This window comes from Xenia sp. Carnegie-2017, unplaced genomic scaffold (assembly GCF_021976095.1).
Source record: "Xenia sp. Carnegie-2017 unplaced genomic scaffold, XeniaSp_v1 HiC_scaffold_13, whole genome shotgun sequence".
Classification (NCBI taxonomy): domain Eukaryota; kingdom Metazoa; phylum Cnidaria; class Anthozoa; order Malacalcyonacea; family Xeniidae; genus Xenia; species Xenia sp. Carnegie-2017.
The window spans coordinates 6,917,211-6,927,463 of record NW_025813436.1 but is presented as its reverse complement, the minus strand read 5'-3'; the positions used below and the strand labels follow the sequence as shown (position 1 = coordinate 6,927,463).

Below are 10,253 nucleotides of genomic sequence, written 5' to 3'. Positions count from 1 at the left end.
TGTATGTTTGGCAATTGTCTTTATCCTAAGATTTCCTCATTTTTCTCATGTGGCTAATATTTCAGTTGCAGTGAACAATATTAAATTATACACTAAACAAGAACAAACATAAATGAGAAATTTCTGCATTTCTGCAATTTCTGCAAGCACTTCTTTGAATCTTTTTCAATGGTTGCTCATTGATAAGTGATAAAAATATTATTGATTACAAACAAGTTGAATGCATTCTTTCACATACTTATAAAATTTAAATACGTCCATAAATGAATTATAGATTGGAGCTGCAGCGACTCGAATTACGTTTGGCTTACGTTCGTCCACCTGTTAAGAGAAAAAAATCGCCAGAAAATGAAACACGGTTTCGTACCCAAAAAGGCAAAAATTTCAGTTAGTGTGTGCAAACACTGAGATTAAAATCTTTGAAAAAGAAAGCGAAAATCATTTTTACGTTTGCAAAAGCCTTCTTAGTAAGTTCTTACCACAACCCCTCTCCTTTTTAGTTCAAGAAAGATTTGTTGAGTGTCATATGGGAACATAATGGACAATTGAGCACCACGTTCACAAGGATTTTTCGGTGTTATAATTTGAAAATATTGTGCAGCAGACGTTGAGTTAACCTTATCTTCCTCAATTATACTCATTAACAAATACTCCATGTATCCTAAAAAAATGACACATTGATGATCGATGATGTAATATTTCTTTTATATTGTAGACTCTTTTTGTACGCTATTACGTCATAAATTTATAGAGATTCATGTAATATCATTTAATATTTATTCGTGTTTTTGTTGATTGAATATTGGGAATAAACAATTCTGTTTTCGATAAATATTCACTTTCAAATAGATAACATACTAAGTACAGTATATCTTGATACTTTTTCGTTTGGTGTTTACATCTCTTTCAATAATTTTCAATTAAAAATACTGTCAATTTTTTATTACCTGTCAAAAGTTGAGATTTTTTACGAAGACTTTTCATCGTCGCTTTAGTATGAAGCTAAAAATACAGAATGCGATGCCTTCGGTATTAGCAAGCACTTGCATTGTTGACAGAAACACACTGTCAGCGATATGGTGGTTTACCTCCAAAGCTGAGAGCAATGACACTGTTTGTAATACAGGAGGATTCGAAATTTGAAAGCCAGCTGCACCAGTTCGAGGAAGAAACTCTACACAAAGATACGTTGTAATAGAAAGATTTCTAAATAAAGTTCTCCTGTAAAACTCACTGTGATCCATTTGAAATCTTGATTCCTTTTCGTGACCCCACCAACCTTCCAATCTAAGAAAAAAAATAATAAAAAAATGAAAGCTGTTCCTCGAATCAAATATCGAATCAAATATCGAATATGGTAATCGTTTAGAAATAGGTTTTACATATCTATGCAAATTAGGCTTTAATGATCCAAAGATGTCAATTTGTCTTTACTAAATAAGGTCCTTTTAGGCTTTTATAATCATGCATTTCACTCATAAGCTGTAAACACTAAACAGAAATATATTCAACACACGCACAAACGAGCAGGTCTAGAAAAAATATGCGAACGAGTAAAGTTTTGGTGGTACACTATTAGCTTTTCAACAAGGAATAATCATCAGTATGTGTCTAGAAGTTCAGTAAACGAGTGAAAAAAAAACTAGTACGTTGTGTGAAGAAAGAATGTTGATTGACTGGCGGACATTTATTAGTTGCACGAAGTCATTACGTCAAGATCATGAGAATGCACAGATAGAATTCTTGCATTTCTAAATGTCTTGAACTGTTATATAAAATCTACCTTGGTAAATCAAAATTTTTCGCATGCCTTTCATGAATAAATACAGCTGACAAAGCGCCAGGTCCAGAATTCAAATACTAAAAAATCAATTTTACGTGACGTGAGAATACAAAGTAAGATGTATGGATTTATGAGACACAATATTTCTTACTTTATATGAGCACCAACATGCAAAATCTACTCCCCAATCATGCAGCGACAACTCTACATTACCAACAGCGTGTGCCAAATCAAAACCAACAATGCAACCCTTACGAAAAGGAAATACGTTGGTTCATGTTGTCATTTCGAAATGTACATACTAAAGTACATAGTTAACTGGTTCTTTGTTATGTACATTATTGTTTTCAGTAATTAATACAGGTTCTTTGTAAATTACATATACTTTTTTAATCTACATATACATATTGATTTTTTGCTAATGAATATATTTGTTCCTTAAATAATAGTAATACTTGTTATTTATAATACACCACAACATCACTCTGTTCAACAAGTAATTTTTACCTTTTTATGACCAGCTTCTGTGATACATTTCATATCAAATAGTTGCCCAGTATAATACTGGAGACCTAAAATAAACCACACAACATTAGCCATGAAAGTAAGTACATATGAAAAGCATACATAATCAAGCTACCTCCAAACCAAATCAATGCTATACTTTCTCCTTCTTCCTCAATTGTTTTAATAATATCCTCAGTTCGTAGGAACGTTTCACCCTTTAATAAGAAAATACAAGTCTTCTTATCTCATCATTTGAGTTTCAATAACATTCAATCTCACTTGTCGAGAATTAACTTCCACCAATGATGTGGCAGGGTCATACCCATGCAATTTCAAATGAGATTCAAGTGCAAACTGCAACACAAACAATGCAACATAATTATAGCATTGCATTGATGAATAATTAAGAAAATCATGACTTGGGAGTTAATTAAGACCTGGGAAAACCACTCTACATAAATGTTTAGAAGACTGAAACATGTACAAAAAAATTATACATAATCTGAGGGAAAGCTCTTTCCTTCAACGAGAATCTTGTGTCTATTCACGGTAGGGCGGTAAAATGGAACCTTTAAAAGAGAAAATTCAGATGTGATAAAAACCAATAAAAAATGTGTATTTAAATAAATACACATCCTACCAATAGTAAATGAATGTTCACTGTTAATCCATTCATTGCAACTACTTCAAGCTCTTTAGCACCTGCAAAAATCACATCAGAACTCAAAAACAGATAAGAACTGTCATTATTCAATTGAGTGAATCGACACCATTCAAGGCCATTTTAACTTCAATGTCCATCAAGAAAAACCCTGAAACCTACCAACAATTTGAGCACAAAGTCCATTAACAAATTCGTCAATAATCCACCATGGTTTGTCATCAACATTTACATGACCACAAACTCCTCTAAACAAAAAATCACTACCAGTGCTAAAACACTAAATTATGCATGGCAACAACAACCAAGAGTGGGGCAAGTAGGGCCTCTGAGGACAATTTAAAAAATTCAAAATGATACTGCAAGAATATTGGGTGGGGGTTTTGTCCCCAGCCTTTAGTCAAAGTTAATACAATCTTTGGTTTGATTTGACACATACTTTGTAGCCCATTTTTCTAGTTCTTTATTGACATATTCTTTGGTAGATTTTGGCTGGAGACCAAGAGAATGACCACAAAGATAAACACATGTCTCCTGAAGGTCCACTAATTTTGAATCAACTGCAAAAACGTATCAATTACAACTTAATCAAAACCAAGTTTTGGGATGTTAACATTTCAGAAAAACTTACACTCACCAAATGGAATATCGGAATTCTTTGGAATAAGAAAGTGATTTCGAAATTCTTTCAACGGATCGCATTCATCCATATACTTGGCAAAATCTTCTCGTAGTATATTCAAACGACATGTTTCGCTACATTTCAGTAACTCTAAAGTGGGTGCATACATCTTTGTTAGTGGCTGAGATAACCAATCCTTAATTATAATAATCATAAAAAATTACAACTGTTCGTACTAATGGCTCGGGCCAGTGGTTCTGGCCCAGATACGGGCTAGTGGTTTTGAAGTACCATTGATATAATGATATTCTTTGATATTCTCAAATTCAAGTGCAGAATCTAACTGGAATACCTAAAAGGCAGTAGGTGCTGCCTGTGTGATTGAGGAGAGGGGCTCATATTGATATATGGACGAGATGCAGTACCAAGTTCCTTTGAAATGCATTGTTTTCAACAGAATAGAAAATACACATGTCAATATGAACCCCCCTCCTCGCAATTATCAATCTTCCTACGCCCATTGTATTGTCGTTGGGCAGCAGCTAAAAGTTCATGAGAATAGATTGGCGAAAGATAAAAGTTTATGTATCTAACCATATATATACATATGTAATAACATAATAATCATAAAATACATACGCAATTAATTGTTTATAGTTGTAAAACAAAGCAATTGAGCATTATAAAATCGTGAGAAAACTGTGTCATGTCGCGAGACAGTGAGAAATGTGCATAAAACTTGTGACATACGGTGAAATCGTTAGAATCAGAGTTGGTAGGTCTATTTACATGTAAATTACCGCATCGAAACAGAAAGAAAAAAAATCAAGTAAAATTGAAAGCCTGTAATAGATTTGTGTTATAAAAAAGTTTCTCAAAATGGTAAAAATATGTTTCAAATTGCTATTTTGTTGAAAATCGTACTCGAAACGCATCAGTATCAAGTATGTTATGTAAACACGTAAACAGACGAATCAGTTGAGTAGTCAAAAACTGAATATGATGAACTTTTCTCATAACTTTCATGGTGGAAGTCTTGTTAAGAATTTTTTCAAACTTACTTTAGTTAGTGAATATACTCCGGACAGATTCAACATATATTCTGATTTCACCGTTTACACGAATTATAAAGGGAAATGAAAAGACAGGAGAATAGATAATACACAGAAACGATGTTGATAGAAGGAATCAAATGACAGTAAAAAGGCATGAATTTGCGTTATAAATGTATTAAAGTAATATAGGTAGGCATTTTAGTAGATAATGCATCTTCCAGAATTTTAGATTGTTGTATTCTATGCATGGAAATCAAAGGTAGATTCAACAAAGAGCATATGGAGTTTTTAGTTACTGGCATAAAAACATAGCTGTTTATTTTCATCCATGACATTTTTGACAAAATCCATTTGTGCAAACTTTTAGCAGCACGGAAGAGAACACGAGCTTCAAATACCAGAAAAAAAGGTCGTAAAAATGCGTTATAAGACTTTTAAAATTCATTTCGTAATGCATTTCAAATTTCGCCAGCAGTAAGTAAAAAGAACCTTCATCCTGGCTAAACGCAACCCCATAAACTCAACCCGCATTGGTTGGTTACATGTAAACTCGATGGAGACACTATTGAACCAAACAAAGAACGACACAAATCAACTGAGAGAATAAATACAAATTTGCAAATATTTATTCACATTAGCACACAGTGCTAAAAAACATAATTAGATAGTGCAATTTACTTTAAAATTCCGAATGAATCAATTTCCCATGTCGGAAAACAGTAATTAAAAGAATTACATACATTACTAACTTCTCATAGAGATTACTTCATTTCATATTTAAGAATTGCTGTTCTTTTGATATATTACCCCCATAAAACTGTTCTTGGTTTAAAATCATCAAAATACGTTGATGATTTTACGTTGATTGCTATTTACAGTATTAAAGAAACGCAATTTACAACCGATTATAAAACATATGAACGCTGAAATTGGAGAATAGGAAAAATTCAGTAGTGCAAGACATAAAATACCAACATCGTGACACTAAGAATCCCCTAATTTCCCTTCTAGTTTCATAAACGCCAATCTTCGAACATAAGCGTTTCCATGAAGGCAAGTCAATGCATCTTATTCAAAATTTTAGTCGCCAATGTATTGGCATCTGTTTCGTTAGGAAACATCCTCATAACTTCCTGAATAAGATTTTCATGTTTGGGAAACAACGCCTGAAGACTATTGTACATTTGCAGTCTATTGTACATTTGTGCTCTATTTTCTTCTCTTTCTGGATGATAATATTTACAACGATTACCATACGTGCATCTACGACCGTAAGGACATACTCTTCGATGAAATGCCGTTCCCTTTTGTAGAAACTCATCTAATGTGGGTCCATGGCGACCAAGAGGATCATCTGGTGGCATAAACATGTCATTTACAAAAGAATACATTAAGAGTCTCCGTTCTATGACATCCCGCCATTTTGGATTCTCGGCAGCAAGATCTTTAAAATTATCATTGGAAACAATGATGCCGTCCGTACGATCCGCAAGCCTGACAATAAAACGATCATCATAGCAGACAATACGCCTCCCATTAACCTTTCTCGATGGCGTGAACGTCAGACAATTTTTATCCTCGAGTTGTTTAAGGATTTGTTGATCCATAATTGGATTATCCATCTTTGCCGATTCCTTTCTCCAAGAGGGCACGAAAACGGTGATCTGAGTATGACCACGTTGACGGAACCAATTGACACACAGTAAAATACCACGACATGAAAATACTTTGTTGTTACCATGACTAAATTGAGAAAATTAGCGTTCGTTAACATCGGATGACGACAAACATTAACGTATTGAAATAATTTCAAAAAAATGTAAGTCGAGTGTGTGGCAACGAAATAATGAATATTTTTATGCGACAACAATTAAAAGGAGTGCGCACAGTTGATTTCCTTCCCTAACTTAAACATAAAATCTGCTTTAGAGATATAGAAATTACATCGACCCAGTCCCACAAACGTTTGATGACGAATATAAGGTTGTGAGCACTTAGATCATACGTCAGTGACATAAGTTATCGACCCATCAAAGTTTAATAATAAGATAAAACAATATTACGCCTAGATACGTCTATGATGAACATTTAGCATAGGAATATCAAAACTTTGTGAATCAACAAATGTTTTAATGTAAAAGGTATTTCGCAAAGCTAAACTCCGTGTCACTGAGTTCGCAGACAAGTAAATGCAGATGTTTAAAAGTTAATCAAGGCCACGTGACAGGATGCTTAACTCGAACGAGGAAATCATAAGACGAGTCGATGTGTAGGTCAATTTCTTTATCTCAAGCAGGAAGTTCAAACAGCGTTAAACAATACATACGCACATGTCAATATTTATTCATATGAAAATAGCACAGTTTCAACTGACGCTGTTAAAAGAATATCTGGAAATGATTTTTGATCATTTACAGCTACAACTGAAGGATTTTAGTCAAATGAAAGTTACAATATATAGTTAGAATAAAGGTTAGGATTTGAAAGTTTGTAAGACAAAGAACACAATACTTCTTTGAGCTACAGGAAACGCAATAGAAATAGAAAGCAATAAAGACAAATCCTCACAACAATTTATATGAAATGGGAACACATATATTCCAAGAGAAGTGAACTTAATCAGTAAAATACCACACAAGGTGACTGTGCAAATAATTTAAAACAACTTGTAAACATGAAACTCACCTCATAGCAACATTACTGCCATCAATAACAACATGACGTAAATTACTTTGTGGTAGTTGCTGACATCTAGAGGCAACCTGATCCACTAATTGATCAACATGTTGGTTATCATAAGAACCATTCATCAAATTAGGAAGTGATGCAGTAATGCAACTGTTATCCCTAGTACTTTGAGACATGGTTAAACCTCTCGAAATTATGTTTGATGAACTGGGATTATTAAGTGAGGGGGATGTACTTTGAGGAATGAAGCTGGGGGTGGTTCTTGGTGTTGGAGAAATTCGATGAACAGAATCAACTTGGGCTGGAAAACCTTCCAAACTATGAGGATACACATTTAATCCATCAATAGTTGGATTATAAGGTTGGTTAGCATAATGTTGTAGAGTGTTGGCTGTAGATGTTCGTCGTACAGCACTTCGGCAATTCACGCCAGTATCATTATGATACAAGTGATTGTTCATATAAACTTGTGGTTGAACTTGTCGTGGTACAGGTCTACAGGGTGGTTCAGCTGTCCTTGTGCTTGCCCCGGACACATTGATGAGTTCATTTAAAAATGTGTTCTTATCACTATCATGTCCTAAGTTTTCAAACACCATATTTATCTGACTTTGTTCATAGCCAAGTTTGAGAGCAAAATCTTCAAGAGCTCGGTTTTTATCAGATTTAAATGTTTTAACTTCAGTTGGTTGAGTTTGAGAGTTAGCACGGTGGTTTAAAATGAGATTCTCTAATCTGGATACTGCCAAGATTGTCACTTCAATTGTATCACCCGAAATGATAGCTTTATTGGGTGTTGGAAACTCAACATACACTCCATATTCAGATTCCAGTTGAATATGTTCCTTGCTTTGAGGTGCAAAGATATTTACTAGAGAAGCTGGTATTGCAATTTCCTGACGTTTTTCTGGATTGGTTAAAGCTTTAACATAGCTCTAAAATAAATAACATAATTATAAAGGAGGCAAAGCAAAAAAGGAATTTTTCGCCTCAACTATGCAGTTAAATTCATGAAATTACAGGATTGACTCATCTATCTTTCCCAATGAATGTTTAATACACAAATGAAGGCCCTAGTAAAGAAGTACTAGCCAACAGACCAACCATATGTCACATATCAATCTTATGGGTGAACTTTATTCCAGAGGTCGTGTCTGGAACAATTTCTTTCATAAAAATAAGCGCTTAAGTATGCGAGTTATGACTTCCTTCCACAATACGAAGACCACAGATCATTCGCAATAATAGCATGTATATAGAAACTGAGTATTTTTTTCGATTGTTTTGTACCAAAGTCGATTTTCCAATATTAAATAAGACAAAATCTTTGAAATATTTCACAGAATACTTAAATAATACAATGCACCGTTTTAACAGCCACAATGCCGACAGGTTTCGTTGCAATATGAAAACATAAATTTGGCACAAATTCAAGTTTGCCAAATTTATCCATCAACTTTGTGACTGATTTCGTAATCTTTTATGCTTAACAGTCTTGGAAAACGGCTAAACTAAACAAACCAAAGCTTGCTGTTTTGCAGAGAAACGTATATCACATTTTGCCCAACACTTGTCGGTCTCAGTTTACTTTTATATATTAAAGGTTTCTGTCATGAACCATAAAATTAAGATTCATTCTCACAAAAATATGGTACATACCCTAGCCTTGTCTACATGTTCTCCTAACAAAGTAATCCAGATTTTATTCCCGGTACCATTTGCCAAGGAAAGGTTGACATTAAATCTTTCTTGGATGATTAATCTAAACTTCTCAACAATATCGCGTTTTTCTTGTTCAATCACAAACTCCATTTTGTATCGCGTAGTGAGAATATATGTATTTATCTATGATCTGTAGCGAGCATTTCACGCCACAGCAACTACTACAAGATATAAAATTGTTTTAAAACTGAAGAGGAAGACGTGTTCGAGCTGTTTATAATGTATGAAACGGGAAGTTGTTTAGCATTTTACCAGTGGGGGTGGGGAGAAATAAAATAATTAGTTGTATTTGGTTAAAAACTAAATAAACCTTCATAACATTGAAATGACATGAGCACAGAATTATTTACTTTCAGATAATAATTTGTAAGAGCAAGTTACATTTCATATATAGAAACTATTTTAAAACAATCTGTTCGCAGCCCTCTCCTCCCTAAAAACATTTGTATGACGTAGGCATTTACGTAAGCGTTTAAAATCATGATTTAAATCAGACACGCGCTTTTTTGAGAGGGCACGTCAAATTATGACAAATGTAGTCTGTTGCCTACAAATAAACGCTTTTTCAAATTAGTTGAAATTCTGCTAAATCAGAATAATTTTTAGCAACAAATTTTTCATCAAGGAAAGAGGATGACATTTTTTTATTTTCGTTTTGTTTAAAAGAGTTCAATTCTCGGTAATACACAAAAAGAAAATTATAAAGAAACATTGTGAAATTATAACTATACAAATGATAATAACGACTTAAAATAATAAGAATCTAATTGCTCAGTATTTTTGAATTCCTTCAGAAAAGGCAATATTCCAAAATTATAACTTCAGGTCAGCAGGACATATTAGTGCTAAAGGTTTTTAGTTTTCTTTGATCAAAGTCATATCCCATTGATTAAGATGAAAATATGCAATGTCATCTATAACTGCAACTATATATTTGGCTATCATAACCATTATCTATACCCACATTATATTCATGTCTCATTATGTTGGTTGATTTCCTTCCCATTTTTGGATTCTACAAATGCATATTATATGCTCTGAGACCAGTTTGATATTGACGTATATATAGCCATGGCGTAAAAATAGGCTTGTCCACAAATCTTATTTCTAATATAATAGATCATACTTTATCTGGTATACATACGGAGTGAAGATGATGGTTAAATCGTGGTCATCGTGTAATTAAAAACGTTCTTTTCACTTTTTATTTGTAAT

The 10,253-nt window shown here is 33.5% G+C and overlaps 2 protein-coding genes across 4 annotated transcripts; both read right to left on the bottom strand.

Moving 5' to 3' along the window:
* Positions 1-109: 109 nt before the first annotated feature.
* Positions 110-3,874, bottom strand: LOC124459143 (kynureninase-like). 3 transcript variants are annotated; one of them, XM_047008684.1, is made up of 16 exons: positions 3,810-3,873; positions 3,583-3,723; positions 3,391-3,511; positions 3,114-3,199; positions 2,931-2,992; positions 2,788-2,859; positions 2,570-2,644; positions 2,424-2,505; positions 2,291-2,355; positions 1,935-2,033; positions 1,784-1,860; positions 1,235-1,287; positions 1,089-1,174; positions 948-1,002; positions 480-661; positions 110-321 (listed from the first exon to the last, which is right to left on the bottom strand). In XM_047008684.1, exons 2-16 carry the CDS (start codon positions 3,659-3,661, stop codon positions 199-201), a joined length of 1,317 nt encoding a protein of 438 aa, XP_046864640.1. In that variant the 5' UTR covers positions 3,662-3,723; positions 3,810-3,873; the 3' UTR covers positions 110-198. The 3 variants fall into 3 exon arrangements, with proteins under 3 accessions (XP_046864640.1, XP_046864626.1, XP_046864631.1); XM_047008670.1 differs by having other exon boundaries at positions 3,583-3,874; XM_047008675.1 differs by having other exon boundaries at positions 3,589-3,874.
* A 1,362-nt stretch (positions 3,875-5,236) lies between these two features.
* LOC124459098 lies at positions 5,237-9,296 on the bottom strand. The gene is made up of 3 exons (XM_047008640.1): positions 8,976-9,296; positions 7,314-8,251; positions 5,237-6,371 (listed from the first exon to the last, which is right to left on the bottom strand). Exons 1-3 carry the CDS (start codon positions 9,126-9,128, stop codon positions 5,687-5,689), a joined length of 1,776 nt encoding a protein of 591 aa, XP_046864596.1. The 5' UTR covers positions 9,129-9,296; the 3' UTR covers positions 5,237-5,686.
* Positions 9,297-10,253: the final 957 nt, after the last annotated feature.

Coding starts and splice junctions, on each gene's coding strand:
- LOC124459143 (XM_047008670.1), bottom strand. CDS start 3,787: ATGATTATTATAATTAAGGATTGGTTATCTCAGCCACTAACAAAGATG. Junction 2,506..2,569: donor TGGAAGTTAATTCTCGACAA/GTGAGATTGAAT, acceptor TTCTTATTAAAG/GGTGAAACGTTCCTACGAAC. Junction 322..479: donor TAAAAAGGAGAGGGGTTGTG/GTAAGAACTTAC, acceptor TTCTCTTAACAG/GTGGACGAACGTAAGCCAAA.
- LOC124459098 (XM_047008640.1), bottom strand. CDS start 9,128: ATGGAGTTTGTGATTGAACAAGAAAAACGCGATATTGTTGAGAAGTTT. Junction 8,252..8,975: donor AACATGTAGACAAGGCTAGG/GTATGTACCATA, acceptor TATTTATTTTAG/AGCTATGTTAAAGCTTTAAC. Junction 6,372..7,313: donor GGCAGTAATGTTGCTATGAG/GTGAGTTTCATG, acceptor TTCTCAATTTAG/TCATGGTAACAACAAAGTAT.